The following is a 16,541-nucleotide window of genomic DNA, read 5'->3' as shown; positions in this document are numbered from 1 at the left end:
GCATCTTTCTCGATTTTTTGGTCACGGACAAGATGATTTTTCGCTCACAACCAACGACGCCAACGCCGGAATTTCTGCGGAATGAGCTCTTTAACGCTATCGCGTTAAAACGAAGTGCATTTGTACACACCTTTATGAGCTAGTCCACTAATGCATATAAAGGGAAGCTTATAAGGCTAGTTAACTCTCATTTCAATCTACAACGAAATTCTTTGATTGATGCATTCTCATTTTTTCAAGCCTCAATCTTCCCCTGTCTTGCTGGGACAACTATTATAATGCTGTGCTATACTGCAAGAATTCGCACATACGGTCGCCACAATGTGACTACACACTCCATCTTTTCATTTGCAGCACCGAAACCTGATGAGAGAACTAAGTTAAAGAGGCCCTGGACCACCTTTTTATCCCGAAAGTGTTTTATGCCGGGGTCCACCGAGACTTCACTGATGTCATTTCCGTCACAGAGATGACATGGGTAAAATGCACACGAAGTGACGATGAAGAAAATCTTTGTTGACGCGGATGAGCTGTGAGTTGAACCCACAACTTCTCATTGCGTGACGATAAGTGCCGGGCACATGCACGAGGCTTCACAAACACGCCTCATATCTCTTACACCTTCTCCCTCTCGCTGTTGGTTGGCAGGGGCACTGTTGTCATCTAGAAGCGATGACGCTAACAAGCGCTGACAAGGAGCACTTCGGCAGTCTCAACGCAGCATACACAATGATTCGATTCGGCTGTGACACAGTTACGTGCTTTGTCTTTTACATCGTGTGAGAGTGTGGTGCCTCATCAACAGCGTAGTGTTCAGGGCCTCTAAGGTAAGATGAGTGGGTGTTTTCGAGGGCCCTGCATGCCATGCAAGCAATCTTGAGGCTTAAGGGTACTGAAATAATGCTATTTAAATCTAAAGAGATCCCTACAGAAAGTGAACACCTATCTCTCTGCATCACAGCTAAATATCCGAGCTATAGAAGACCTGATAAAGCACTCACTTTTAAGTCGTTGTCCCCTTCTGCATCTTGGCCACATATTGTTTTGCTGCTTTTGTCTGATGCACTGCAAAAAGTAGCACGAGGAAAGGTAAAAAGCCAAGCAGGTGTCCCTGTCACATCACTTCATGAGATGTGGACAAGAATATTCTACGAGAGAGTTTTAGGAATAGCACTTGGCTAGCGGCTTGCATACACTAAAGTGACGTTAGGGCACTCCATGGGTCCATGCATAGCATAAGATGTTCACTAATTCTAAAGATGTCCAAATTAAGAATGCTGTTGTCTTACAAACAAACAACATGTCTTAATACCTGAAGTGCTTTAATTTTTTGAAAATTTCCTAACAAAAGGTGCCCATTTTTTTCATTTCTGATTTTGAATCATATTGTACTGAAAAGCAACTACTCAATGTTGAAAAAATATCTGCACTAAACACTAAGTCAAATCAACACAATACAGTTTATTTCAGATTATTACATAGGAAACCGCTCAATAGATGTTATCTCCAGAAGTACTGCTCAATTTAGTGTCGCCACTGTCTTCCCCACTTCCGGACATCAGTATGCGAATCATCTTCATTGGAAGATGATGATGAAGAAGGAAAGCTTCTGTTATATGTTGACGGGCCAGCTATACATGTTTCGCCACCACCAGGTGCCACGTCTTCACACAAAAGCTGCACTCCTGCCGCAGGAAAAACCAAAATCGTCAAGTGAGTGCTTCGATCTGGTGGGCGGCACACCATCTAAGCCATAGATGAGCACATCTAGTCCTGAAGACTCAAGAGGCGAACCTACTTGGGTTGGACGAGTTCTGCTCGTCCAAAACACATGAGAGGTTAAACATATCAACGAAACTACTCGAAAAATGCATGCAACCAGGCATGCACAGCCCTCTTTGAGCATAAAAACTGGTGCGAAGATGTAAACCTTTGGCTACTCCTGAATTTTACACAAAACCAGTGCTACTTATTGTAATCTCACAGGTGAACAATAGTAAGATGAAGCCATAAGCTTAGATAGAAAGAACTGAAACAAGCAAGAAGGTTAAGTGCTGCACCAACTGAAAGGTGTGTTCAAGAATGAAGACAGCGTCAAAATCAGATATTGCTTCAATTTGATGCCAAAAGTCGAATTACAGCCTCCTAATGGTGAGAGCAATAACTGTCAGTCTGATCAACGATAATCTTGAGGAGTGGGATGAGCAACCATGAAAGACAAAGAGTACGAGGCACTATGAACAGAGTGCATTGTAAGACCAAGTGTAATTTTGCAAGATTTTAGCCTCTGTGCACTTCTATATAAACCAGTGAACAATCCTTTTTACCAAATAACTTCTGGGGATACAAGAAGCCCAATCCAATTATGAGGCATGGAATAGTGATTAATTATGACAACCTGGCATCGTTTAACATGCACAAGCATCTTTACAGTGGGCCATCACAGGGACTGACTTTCAGTAGCAATACGTGTATGAGATGCAATATGTTCCACTTATGTGGTGAGTTAACAGCAAGTGACAAACAATACAGATGGCACTCATATTAAGACCGCTGAAATAAAATAAGAAGAGCTACCTGGAACGCCTAACCCTTATAAGAAAGCACCTCCATGTTGGCCACCCAAATCCTAGGGCATGGCCGATTTTTCCCACGAGGGTAAGGATGCGGTTGGGTAGGGAAGAAACGTCACAAGCGTTGAGGCATTGTAGGCCAGGAGTTCACTAGCACCTATCTTACACATTAGGTAACTAGCCTACATACCACAGCTGTGGCGGAAGCTCCTCAGCATGGTCATCTGTGGTTGGACAAGGAGAGACTAAGCATCTCTCTGGGGCTTCCTTTCGAGAGGCGAGTCTCCACAAGCAGCCAAGCCATCAGAAAACTGATGGGTTTCTACCAGTGCCAAGATTTGACCTCCCACAGCTTGTCCCACTCCAGTGTTAACATGTATCCAGGCACCAAGTTCCGATGGTGGCTTGATAAGACCGCCAACAAGATAACGCCAATGCTCCACTGCAAACTACGCCAACTGATGCAAATACTACAGCTAGTCACACGACACTGACAGAGCTTCTGCTGGTCACTTCTTTCTACAACACCATTCGTGCACTAGAGATGGAATAATAAGCTTATTAGTAACAACGAGCTAAAGCCGTCTGTCAGAATGAAACCGTTACAAGATTAATCATACACCAGAAACACATCTAAGAACATATCAACCTAATACACATGACAAGGATGGCGGCCATCTAGGTACAAGATCGTCCACATCTAAGGTGAACACTGCATAAAAGCTCATGTTTATTACAAAATTCGGAAAACTATTTTTGTGTTTATCGACACTATTATTAGACGTCATATAACGGACATTTCCCTCGTGAAGCGGAATAAAGGATCTAGTTCTACCGGCTCGAGCAGTAATGAGGTGTTCACCATAGTTGTGGTCGACCCTGCACATCTGCAAACGGAAGACCCGAGTAACAGTGAATCCCACAATAAATCAGCGTACAATGAGCTCATATTTTTACGTAGTAATAATGCCCGCCCTCCATTTATTTCACAGGCGAAAGAATCGGGCTTTCCATAGTAAAACAGCTGAACGTAAGACGTTACCAAATACGCGAGACGAAAAGTAGTCGCTCGGAAGGCGATTTGAACAAACTGTCGCGTACAGTTTTAAGCAAGTTGCGGCCTCGGCCGATAGGATTGCGGCCTAGAGTTGTTCGCGCCTTAAAAGGCATCCCATACTTAGTTACACGACGGGGATACACGGTCTATCAAGAAGCAAGGCTGCGCAAACCACGCCGCCAAGAGGTGGTCAGTCTGCGATGCCGCCGACTACTTGCCGCTGGCGATTTGGCGCTCAGTCGAGTGCGGCTCTGCCCACCTGTTAAGGTGCTCGTCGCCGACTTCCTCTTTGGCCACTTCCCCGTTGGTACTCGGCGGTTGCTCGCCCTCGCACGACTCTCGGCTGGTGTTCTCCATGGCCTCCCCGTTGCGAGCTCCGCCCCGATCCTCGCTCGGATGAGATAACATGCGAGCGTCTGACGAGTCCTACACTGTGCAGTCGATGTCTAGCCAACCGCGGCAAATTTCTCACAACATCCCAGCTCGATGGACTCACGAAGGCACCAAGCAATAGACCTCGCAGAAGCGGGCGCAGAAAAAAACACACGACTATCGATAGCGATTAAACATGGAAGGACGAGTGCATAAAGCCGGAGAATTGCGCGCTAACCTCAGTTTCGTACTAAGATTTACATTTTTTTTTTTACTTTAAGCATAAGTTTTACGTTATAAACGTAGCATTTTAAGAAATATGCCGACATATTTTACGGACCTCCAGTCGCGTTTCTTTTTATCAATATTGTGTCTTTGTGTGCCTTTAGTCCTTTAGTGCGCTTGATAAACAAAGTAGGCCAGTATTCATAAATTAATCTAGTAGTTATCTTTTATCCTGTTGGTATTTTTGCGCCATTTTGTGAATACGGGCATTACTCTTCGATGTCGCCTCCGTCTCCGTATGTCTCCGACTCAGAGGTGCGCGAATCCGGCGTTGGTCGCACTTGGAGCTCTGAGGCAGGGCACGGACCCGTTGGACCCGTGGACTCTCCGCGCTCGGGAAGCGCGCGGAAAGCGAGGGGCGTCTGCTGCGCGCTGTAGTTTTTTGCGCTGAGTTTCCACACAGGGCACTTGAAGTCTACTTAATTTTTATAATGCGGTGCGGAATGGAGCTTATCCAAGTGCTGTGGAAACAGAATGCAAAATAATCATGTGTCAAGCGTCATCAGCGTGGCCTAGTTCCGGCGATGGAGTTCGAGAACGTTGGTGCGTGCGTAAAAACGCGCAAAACAAACACGCACAAGGAAAGAGCGAAGAAAAACTTATTCTCGCGGGTAATCGGGAATGGCATCACGCATGCAAGAATTACGAGTAATCAATAAAAGTAAATTACACGCGCATGCAGTCAGCTGAAATACTTCCACGTAGTGACCGCTTCACACTACGAGCTTTTTACTCATTTCGCCAGTGATTTGCTAGCCATATGTACACCGCTTTATTCGGTAATTTGTTAGCCTCTCCTAGCACTTTATTATGGACAAAGCACACCGGGAAGACGTAAGGGAAACAAACGAAAGTGTAGAGACGGCCATACGACCGCAACGCTGTTGGCTTATTTTTGCTTCTGAGGTAGCGTACACCAAGGCTCACCGTGCGCAAACATTCGAAAGAAAAGAAATGCCAGGTAAACTAACCTTATTCCACAAGTTTTTGCATAAAAGGCATAATATAGAAAATGCTTTACAAATATCCAGATATCATGAAATAAAGTTACAAATACCCCCCATTCTTGCTGTACAAGTTAAATAGCTGCCTGAAAGAAAATACGGTAAGAAATTTACAAATATGAAAGACTAATCTCTGAATCACTTCAGAAAATTGTTCAATACAGAGATCTCTTATGTAACTAGCCTGAAAAAATGCAACATGCGATTATATATACATGTGTGTATTTATATATATATATATATATATATATATATATATATATATAATGTCTGGAGTTTAACGTCCCAAAACCACGATATGATTATGAGAGACGCCGTAGTGGAGGGCTCCGGAAATTTCGACCACCTGGGGTTCATTAACGTGCACCTAAATCTAAGTACACGGGCCTCAAAAATTTCCTCCTCCATCGAAATGCAGCCGCCGCGGCCGGGATTCGATCCCGCGACCTTCGGGTCAGCAGTCGAGCGCCATAACCACTAGACCACTGTGGTCACTCATACGTCGGTCTTGTTTAAGTGGTGGCAGCGGTGGGATGCCACGACCTCGTATCCTACGCTGTGCACCCGAAGGGCCTATCCCAGTCGTAACACGCGGCTTCCGCCGCGGAGAAAGTCGGCGATGGACGATGGATGGATGGAAGGGCCTATCCCAGTCGTAACACGCGGCTTCCGCCGCGGAGAAAGTCGGCGATGGATGGATGGATGGATGGAAAATCACGGGCCCGAGCCCGTGATTTTCGGCCCGGGCCCGGCCCGGACCCGGAACTCGTTCAAGTTTAACCGCCCGAGCCCGGTCCGGTGATTCAATACGCGACCCGAGCCCGGCCCGAACCCGAGATAAAATTTCGCCTACCCGGCCCGGCCCGGCCCGAACCGACGGCAGATCAGGCCCGACAGAGGCCTGAGCCAGTAATATAGGTGGTGTCGCCAGAACATAAATCTACAGCAAAGTGTTTTAAGTAGCAAATATCTACGCTTTTTGTTAGCGAATATTTCGCTAACAATTCTACTTTAACCTACGGTAATTTCGTGCAAAAAGGGGCTCACGGTAGAAAGAGTTGAGTGGACATACTGGATACAATGAACGTTTGTTCGGCAATCGTATACCATAACATTTTTTTTCTTTTTTTGCTAATGCAATGGGGATCATCAAGAGCGTTTTGTAGCAGATATTGCAGCATGGAAAGTGATTTGCAGCATGAGTTCAGATTCGATAGGAATTGCAATAAAAACAGAGGAGACAGAGAACGCAACGCTCTCATTGCGCTCTTTACTGAAACTTAGAACATGCTCTAACGACAAAGCCAATCATGCACCCTTCTTTGATATGTAGAACATGTCTTCAGCATGGTAGTACCTTGCCACAGCAAGATGGAGGAAGAAAGCCAAGTTTATTACCTTGCTGTATGTACACTAACCTAGAAAAAAATTAGAACGAACCGTGTGCACCACGTGTACGTATAAGCAGCCGAAAGGACGAAAAAATATTTGTGGTAGCATTCTTTTCATATGTCATATATATTTCATATATCGCCACGGCTACTATATACAGTCCGTAAGTTTCTGTGGCATATTTTATAGTTTATTTCTTCACGTGCTATTGTGCAAAAAAATCAAATTATCTAGAGATTCCATCATCCACCGTTGTATCACATATCCTGCCACGCTAAAGTTTCTCGCACTGCATGCGCTAGCCGCAGGGGTGCACATCTGCCTTGCGAAACGTGAAGGCGTCGGCAGTCGTTGTTCTTAACTTCCACCACTGGAGCAAATTTAGGATGTCTTTGTGGACCTCTACAGAATGAGCATAGCTGTCCCAGGGGAGTGAAACTTCCTATACCTTCCATGGAACGCGATATTCGCTCGCAGCGCCGGACGAACGCCTGGTGCTTGGGGGCGGTACTAAAACAAGGCAGCGCATTGCAGACACGCACTGGGGGACGCCATCTCGATGAGGACTGAGGATGCGAGTGGCGATGGGGGAGGGCGATTTAGCGCCAAATTCAATTGGGATGCACCAGCAAGCCTAATTGAGCGAGTGGAAGGTATTCAAATGGCGAGCGCACGACCTTCTTCCTGTTGCTCAATCCGCCACATGATCAAAGCGGCAATCGTTGCGTTCTGATTGATGAAGGTTTGCCCACTGTGAAGGGCGGGCCCATCCGGCTCACCCCGCCCACACCTCTCGCTGTATATAGCGTAATAAATGTTTTCCATCACCACCACCGGCGGAACGGACCAACGTTTCTAGAACCAGGTTCGCAGCTCCCCATAGACCCATAGACGCTTGCTCTCCGTAGAGTGACCTAGAATAGGGGGAGTGTCCAAAGCGCCGGCTCCCGCGTGGGCCTTTTGCCGTGAACTCCCGCGCCGCGCCGCTGCTGCGCCGGACCCGTGGGCTTTTCGCGCTCGGGAAGCGCGCGGAAAGCCAGGGGCGTCTGCTACGCGCTGTAGTTTTTTGCGCCGCGGTTCCACACAGGGCACTTGAAGTCTACTTAACTTTTATAATGCGGTGCGGAATGGAGCTTATCCATCTTTAAGCGTTGTGTTAGTGCTGGGGCAACAACAGAATGCAAAAAAATCATGTGTCAAGCGGCATCAGCGTGGTCTAGTTCCGGTCACAAAGTTCGAGAACGTTGGTGCGTGTGTAAAAACGCGCAAAACGGACACGCACAAGCAAAAACCGAAAAAAAAAACTTATTCGCACGAGTAATCGGGCAATAGCATCACGCATGCACAAATCAAGGGTAATAAAAAAAAAGTAAATTGCACGCGCAGTCAGCTGAAATACTTGCGCGCAGTGACCGCTTCACACTACGAGCTTTTTACTCATGGTCGCCACTGGTTTGCCAGCTATATGCACGCCGCTTTAATCGACAATTCATTAGCCTCCACTAGCTCTTCATTATGAACGGAGCACACCGGGAAGACGCAAGGGAAACAAAAAAAAAAGAAAAAAAAGAGTAGAGGGCTATACGACCGCAATGCTGTTCGCTTATTTTTGCCTCTGAGGTAGCGTACAACAAGGCTCACCGTGCGCAAACATTTGAAAGAAAAGCAATGCCAGGTAAACTAACCTTATTCCACAAGTTTTTGCATAAAAGGCGTAATATAGGAAATGCTTTACAAATATCCAGATATCATGAAACAAAGTTACAAATGCCCCCATTCCCCCATTCTTGCTGTAGAAGCTGCCTGAACCGAAAATACGGTAAGAAATTCACAAATAGAAGTGCACGTAATATCTCAATCACTTCAGAAAATAGTTCAAATGCTGAGATCCCTTATGCACTTAGCCTGAAAAAATGCAACACTCGCATTATATATATATATATATATATATATATATATATATATATATATATATATATATATATATATATATATAGCTTCAAGCCTTCACCATACGAAATGAAAACAATTTCAAACAACTTATTCTCAACTTCAGATGTTTTCACGGTTCTCGAAGGTTAGCGTTCGCCCAGTTCCGAGACTTTACAAAAAGATGTGGACGAGCAGAGTTCTTCAATCATACCAGTTGCGAAACTCCCCATAGGCCCCATGTATCAAAATCCGAACACGCCATTGGCCGAAACTGCGGGAGTGAGCTGATTGTCGCGTCATCTATCAACCAAAATACTAACTAATAAACGCCATATCTTGTGTTTTGTGTTGCGCAGAGCCGTGAGCATATGGCCGTGAGCGCCGCCGCACTCTGCCAAACAACATGGCAGCGCGCAGAGCAGCTGTAGAGCAGCGGCGTGTTCGTGTGGTGGACGTTTTTTTTTTCTGTTACACCGCAGCCGTCGCCGCTGCATAGCGTAATGGACGGTGCAGCAAAGTCCGGAGGTTACAGAATTCATTTGAAGAGCACACGATGCTTACATTTTGGCAGAATAGCGAGCGGTAAGGCGGATGCAACCGGGATGCAGCGTTGATCCAGGGGAATCGAAATTGTTTCGGTAAGTGTAACTTACATTGCTTCGCTTAACTTGGTCTTGTTGCCAAAAAAAGAAGAGCCTTTTTGCTATTTTTGAGTGTGGTTTTGCATTAAAGACACCGTCCTTGGCGCGAAAAGTTGGGCGGACACTATGGACAGAGGTCTAAAAAATATCTTTTTTTTTGCTTTGTTTTTACTAGAATCGCCATGTGCATCATTGTTCTACATTGTGACGCGCGGACGTTGCGCTGTAAGAAATTCACAAGCTCAGTTTCTTAGAAAGATGACAGGGCTGCGGTGCGCTTCCTTCAGTTTTTTGCAAGGCTGCTACCGTGCTCTATCGAAACTAACAACTGATTAGGTGTCTGTTGCATGCGTGTTCCTACATGTACCATTTGCACGGCTTCTGTTGGCACTTCGTTGTAGCCTAAGCGGTGGTAAAACGCATGGCCAATTGTGCGATGCTCGGCAAAATTGAAATGAGGACTTACATATAAACATCGCTTATGGTGAAGGAGGGAGGCTATCGGGCGTGCGATGTGACAGCTAGCTTACAGCTGCTGAAAAAATGACGAGCGGTGTATTCGCTACCCGAATTAATTAGGTCATACACTAAGACATTGTAGACTGTTAAAAAAATCAGTGGTGCTCTTACTTTAGTTGCAGTGAGCGTCGTACATGTTTCGTAATCTTTCCAAAATCTTGAGTGTTAAGAGTTCTACAGAATGACCCCATCGCTATTTCTTCTTGCTGTTATGCTCCGTAATGTCAGACGTGTAAGCACCAAACTTTATTGTTGTCGAAGTGCTATGCGTCACTCTGCCATATATTTTCTCAAGTGCTGAGGTTTAAAATAATGTTCGTTAGTTGTGCTCATTGGACTCATTTTTATTACTTTTGTCGCAGGCGTCGGCATGTTTTCTTAAAGAATTGCAGAGATGATCTGAAGTGTTTTAGCACGAATGCTCAGCTTCAACAGCAGCATCTTTCAACTGAGGTGGGTTTTATCACATGCGAATTCTGTGATGTTTCTTGTGTTAGTTGCAGAATGTATGCAGCAGTATATCTATATAATATAGATGACATTATCTGACATTACTTGAATGTTCTGCTTTAGACAAAGTAGCCACTGGCCTGCACCTTTGTTTGATTCATGCATGCATTCATTGCCTTCCTCACTGGCCTAAGGTTTTCTATTATTCAGATTTTAGCACAAAATACCAGAAATAAAGCTGATTTTTTACCCATTGTTATCACCATTGGAGGCCTTGTTTATTGCCAACTCGCACCCACTGCTGCTTTTTTCTTGGGTATCAGTAAATATGCAAAGTGATACGTGGTAGCGGCACTTCTTACCTTTCCAGGGTAGCCTTTGTTAGAATGTAAACAGAAGGATGGAAGAGGGCAACGCAGAAGTTCAAAGGATTCACCGTCGCAAAGTAAATTCTGCTGCAACAGACATCAGTACTGAGTGATACCATTAAAGTTGACACATTAAGGCATGCTAGCTTGCTTGGGCCTGAATCATCCGCTGATCTGTCTCCTTCCATATCAGTTACCCTTTTTTAAATGTTCTGTTAACGTGCCTGTGATCTCAGCAGTATGAAGGTTAATGACAGTGGTAACAATTGCTTCACTGAAATGATTCTATTTAAGGCGAGCATTGCCTTCACTGCATGAGAATCAAATGTAAGATACCTAAGTGCGGCAATCAAATGTAAGATACCTAACAGGGGCCTTTGGCTTATATCTTGTTCAAAAGGTAACTGAATGTGGTTGAGACTGTTGAAGTGAAAGTGTTACTTGCAACAAAGTTTGTTGTAGGCGTTTATAGACAGTATACCTAAAGGCTTGCAGTACCTAAGGTACGTGTTTGCAGACAATAATTTGAGATATTTTGATAAAAGAGACCTAATTTTGCACAGAAAGCAAATGCAGCTGTCAAAGAATTTATTTAGAGCGACCATTCAATATTAGAGGATAGAGTTTAAAGCTGGAAGCACCCCAGCATTCGACTTCATCCCAGCAGTTGCAAATGTGACACGCTGATGTGTATAATGTATTCCTTGCACACCATGCTAAATAAAGCAAGCCAATGAAAAACATGACATTGCAAGGGTCAGTGCTATGATGGGCCAGCGCTGAACTGGTCTCCTTATCATAAGTGAGCCAGTCACACTTCTGTTGCCATGTGGAACAAGTTTATTCCAGGCCCCTATATGCATTCCATAAGGGGAGATGTACAAGAGCATTTGCAAAGACTTTATTATGCAACACAACACAAGCATGGTTTGCAGCACTAATTCAATACAGATAATAAAGCAGAAGCAAGCAACACAATATTGCATATGAAATTGCATTATTATAAGTACAAGAAACAAACAGAAGTTCTCCGGACAAAACATGCACTGGTGAACGCGTTACATTATCTAGGAAAACGTGGAGCAGTGAATGCAAGGCAACAAAAAATTCTTCTCAGGAAACAAAAAACAGCGAATAAAAAATCAACGTATTATACTGCTACAGAAGAGTGCCTAGCTTGCAACTACTTATGAAGGACATCGTGTAAGTTGCAAATCTTAGCCTACACTTTTGCTGTGTTGCCATGGAAGTGCACACAGTTCTACCAGTCAACACACTTTTGCAGTAGCCACCTTATGTATATAGGGCAGCAGCCTCCCCAAGGTGTGAAGCATTTTTCATGTTCCAGGTGATGTCATGACTAATGCATGAATGAAACTGTGTTCTTGTATCATTTCAAAGGATGTCGTGACACAACATTGCTCCTTTTCTTAAGTGCTTTCATCAGCTTCGTCGATTAGTACAAGTATTACATCTGTGAAACTCTCATCTGAACCTTCAACTTGAAGTGCTCGCACATAACTGCCTTGTGTAGTGTGCCAGAGCGTCCTTCTTTGGTTTGGTTAGCCTTGCATCCTCTCAAGTTTTGAGGAAAGAGAGCACGTCATGGTGACGTGGCTAGAATTGCCTTCTTTTTTTTGTTTGTTCTCTTTCTAATTTGCTTCTTGGTACACTTTCAGTGCTGGCATTGAGTGCTTCACTTCAGATGAAAAACTAAAGCCACATCCCAGGGTCAGTGGCTTTCCCAGGAACGCCTAGGACGTAGGAATGCATACTTGTCATCCTTCACGCTCACACAGCATGGCTCCCAGAAATGGAAAGGTGTGCAGCTTTTTGTTTCCGATTTTTATAATTTTCAGGCCTTGCAAACACATTTCACTTTGCCGATGCAATTGCTGCCAAGTGATGTAGGTGCCTCACTTGTTTGTTTGCAGTTCACAAAGCTGCTGAAGGGCCCTTTAATGAAGATTACAAACACTACAATATGGAAGAGGAAAGTAGCACTATCAAAGCCAGCTGTTGCACAGCTACAGCACAGGTTTTGCTTGTCAATCACTTGGTGGCTGAGTAAGCGCGGCATTTCGCTGCTAAGCACACGTGCAGGGGTTCCATTCCTGGCTATGTTGGGCACAGTTGGACTGGGGGAACAAAATTCTTGTATTTCGATACAGGTTTGCTTATTCAAAATTACATGAGCTTTGCTCTTTTGCGTGCATGCGCAGTCTCTACTGACTTGCTCAGCTTCTTTGACATGTCTCTAGCAAAAAATGCATTCGTAGCATTGTGTATGTCCTAAGCACGGTTGCTGTAAAGTTGTCCTTGTGTTCTGCACACCCGAGTTTTGGAAACTTTGTTAACTCTAGAGCATCGAGAAGTTCCCAAAAAATGTCACTGCACAGTTGAAAGCGGTTAAGTGCGCTTGAGACAGTGCTTTCTATGCTTCTCAGTGACAGGAACATCTTCTCTGTGGGGTGCTTCAGGCTCATTTCTTTAAATGACCTAGCAAATGTTACCCATGCTGCCGGCATATGTGGAGCGTCAGTTTGAATGTCAGCTAAGCAGTTTAAACAGCCTTTTTTCTTTGAGGTTTTGTGCACAATGTAGCCAGCAAGATAATATACTACACAGTCTTCTGCAGTTGCCTTGCTGTATGGGTGGTCCTTGCTTGTGCTGGGAAGCGCAGCCATTGTGCTCGTGTCTTGCAGATCAAAGCAGAGCTCTTCAAGCTTTTTCTCTAAGCGTGCGTGGAGCTTTTCTTTGTGGCACTTATTGTCTTTGACACCAGCCTCGAGCACACCTGAAAGAACTGGCAAGATATCCTCCTGGGCTTCTACATTGCCTTTGATTGCTGCTTTCATTGGGGCATAGATGGTCAAGAGCCGAAAGATGTAGGAGAAGTTCACTATGGTGGGGTGATCTTCATGTCCTCCAAATGAACGGATGTTGCCGAAGAACCTCTGAAGTGAAAGAGCCATTTGTACAAATATTGTATAAATCAAAGCACTTGTAAGCGTATTGTTTACTTTAATATTTAATTTGCACTTATGCAAGGCTAAAATTGGAAGTGAAAGCATGACAATAAAGTTGCTTGTGTATATACAGTCGCCGACCATTTTTCAAACGTCCTATTATTTGGACCACCCTAAATATCTGGTCTCTGCCATGTCACAGTTGCATGCTCCATAGAGTCAGTGTATAACATCAACCAAAATTCTGGGTATTTGAAACCCTTCTCATTTGATTTTCCTAACTTTTTCTTTTAATCGTAAGCGTACAGCTACCAAAAACCACTGAAAACGCAAACAGCATTGCTGCCATTTTGTTTTTCTGTAGCCCTGAACCACGTTAGCCACCCTACCCGCACTGCATGTGTATCGTCAGCTCATCTCGCATGCAGCCTTGACAGCAGGCACTGCTTGCTGCACAGTACCGTGAGGCAGGCAGTTGGTCATCAGTCGCCTGCAGTTTCGCATATGGTCGCTCATGGAAGTGACACTGGCACAGTTCACTAATGGTGACAGTGAGACCAAGCTCTGTGCCGGACTTACTGAGGTCAAAATAGTTCACCAGGTGCTGGAAGATGATGACTCGGGCTCCCACAATGAGCAACCAGTGACTGTGCTGCCAACAACCTATGAACTAATGCAAGCCCTCGTGGTGCTTTCTGCTGTTTACAGCGAGAACATCACCATCACCGACGTGCAAGCTGAGCTTTTGGATGGAAGCGTAGAGCACCCGAGAAACTGATTGGCCAGCTTTTCAAGCCGCTTGGTAAATGAAGTGACTTTTTTTTACGTGAATTCGTTTTGTCGGACACTATCTTGCCCCTGCAGCGTTCAATAAATTGGTGGGCGACTGTAGAGACTTGTTAATATTGCTTAGGCAAATTACATGTGTGTTTACATGGCCATGTGTCAAGAATGGATGTTTGCAGTCGTTGAGGCTTGTTACAAATTACCACAGCAGGCACGCTGCCCGCTGAATGGAATACCAATTATAAATGAAGAGTTGACATGTATTAGCAAATTTGCATGGGCCAGAGAATAAAGGCTTCTGATGGAATGGGTGGAAGCTTCGAAAGTCATAAAAACACTACAGATGAAAGCTGAGCTATATCGCAACCATTGTTGCTATATTTGACTATCAACCCTTCAGGCTACGCTACCCAGACATAAAACAGGGGATCTTAAAAGTGTTCAAGGGTGCATTCACTTTTCAGGGATCATTTTCTTTACTATATCGTTGAACCTATAGTTAAAAAAATGCTAGTATTACCTTAGTCTTATGTCAAATTCGTTTCATTTTTAGTGTGCCCTCGCTTTGACACAGGCCGTACTTTTTAAAAACAAATCGTTCATTTTAATTAGCTAACTGAATGCTCAATTTAGCAAGATATTGCATAAGTTTGTTTGGAACATGGCAATCAGAAATTTGACAAAGTATTTCGCTGCTAACCTTCCAACTAATTAATGTAATCATTACAATCATGAAATTGAAAAGTAAGGAAGTGGCTTTGGCATGTTAGCGTTGCTGGAAACTTGAGAGTCATGCCAGATTCTGTGTGTTGATCTTCTGTCTCTGTCATGAAACTAAATTTATTTGAGTTATTTGCTCATTTTGTTAATGAAGTCTCAAATTGAACTACTGAAATACAATATACCACTCCACCCTACATCATCACACATGTTTATTTTGAAACGGATTATTGTCCGGGTGCAGGATGCCTAACGTATGTACAGATGTCAGCACACTGCCCTGGTGGCGTGTATAGCGATAACAAGTAGTTTGAGATAGCCCACACTTGAGCATTCATCCTTAGCGGCCACGCATGATATAATTCGGGCTCTTTCAAACAAGGTGTTATCAGCAAACGTCGTTTGTATAGGCTGGAGTGCTCCATTACAGTGCTCTAGACAAGCCTGTTGGCTCTTGAATAGCCTATTTCTGGTGAATTGCGTCATGTAGCCTAAATTAATAAGAGGTTGATGACAAGCAATTGCTACCTAGTTAACTGCTTGTCACAGATTTAGCAGTGTGTGTAGCCACTAACAATCAATCACTATTGTAAAAAAACATCACCACTGTATGGTCTTACTAAATTCACTCATCATTGTGAAGGATGTGGACAGTATGACAAAATGCTTGCTTATGTACTGTGTTCTCTGATAGCAGTGATTATGGTCACTGTTTCTCATAAATTTCTCGAAGAGTTACTTGTTGGCAAGGAATGCAACCCCTAAGGTAAACTGAACAAAATTGAGAGAACTGATGAAAATATCAAAATTCTACTTGGAGGACACGACTGTTCCGATAAACCGAGTCTATTTCACATGTTCTTGAAACAGTTGGCTAAATTTTTAAAGAATCCTAAGCGCGTGGCGGCTGCATGACAGCGTGAGCTGTGATGGTTAAGTTACTGCAGCGGATGCAGAATGCGTGTTTGCTGCCTGCTACTGCCCTTTCTCCACCTCTCCTTTACATCGCACTCTCCCCCTTCCACAATAGCGCTAAAATGTGCCCCACCATTTAGGGGCTTCACCCCACCCGGGAGCATTTTCGCTGCCAGTGCTCATCATACCAGTTCTGGGAACCGTAGTCTGAGCTAAGCATGCTGAGAGGCTCGAGTGCCAGCTGGCATTGTTGGTATGCTTGTCTCCGGTGCATTAAACATCGCCAAACGTCACCTCCTCTAGTTCACAGCACTGCCGCCGGATGCGGCAGTTTGTAAACACATTACTTCATTATTTTCCTCAAGTTGCTGCCTTAAATGAAGTTTGCGTCTATTGATTTTAACACACAATCTTTCAATTTGGCTGAAATCATGACGTCAACATTTTTGTTCACTTTCCTTTAAGCTAGGTATTGTAAATGGGGAAAACTGGATGCAGTTCAAGAAATGTTTAGAAAGCATTTGCTGTGTTCGTTATTGGTAGGCGGCATTCCCAAAA

General features: G+C 44.2%; 1 protein-coding gene and 1 long non-coding RNA gene across 2 annotated transcripts in view; one reads left to right on the top strand and one right to left on the bottom strand.

Moving 5' to 3' along the window:
- LOC119388236 (glycylpeptide N-tetradecanoyltransferase 2) overlaps window positions 1-4,203 on the bottom strand; it is a 67,860-nt gene extending 63,657 nt beyond the window's left edge. The window contains exons 1-2 of the mRNA XM_037655898.2: window positions 3,890-4,203; window positions 1,002-1,065 (exon numbers count right to left, since the gene is read on the bottom strand). Coding sequence (XP_037511826.1) covers window positions 1,002-1,065; window positions 3,890-4,038 — 213 coding nt within the window. The 5' untranslated portion in view covers window positions 4,039-4,203. The remainder of the gene's footprint in view (window positions 1-1,001; window positions 1,066-3,889) is intronic.
- A 4,814-nt stretch (window positions 4,204-9,017) lies between these two features.
- Window positions 9,018-13,929, top strand: LOC119388234 (uncharacterized). The gene is made up of 4 exons (XR_005182655.2): window positions 9,018-9,253; window positions 10,138-10,228; window positions 12,273-12,414; window positions 12,528-13,929. It is a non-coding gene; the product is annotated as an uncharacterized LOC119388234 (long non-coding RNA).
- The last annotated feature ends 2,612 nt before the right edge of the window (window positions 13,930-16,541 follow it).

The sequence above is a fragment of the Rhipicephalus sanguineus genome, chromosome 3 (assembly GCF_013339695.2).
Source record: "Rhipicephalus sanguineus isolate Rsan-2018 chromosome 3, BIME_Rsan_1.4, whole genome shotgun sequence".
Classification (NCBI taxonomy): Eukaryota; Metazoa; Arthropoda; class Arachnida; order Ixodida; family Ixodidae; genus Rhipicephalus; species Rhipicephalus sanguineus.
This window is presented reverse-complemented; position numbering and strand designations above follow the sequence as displayed.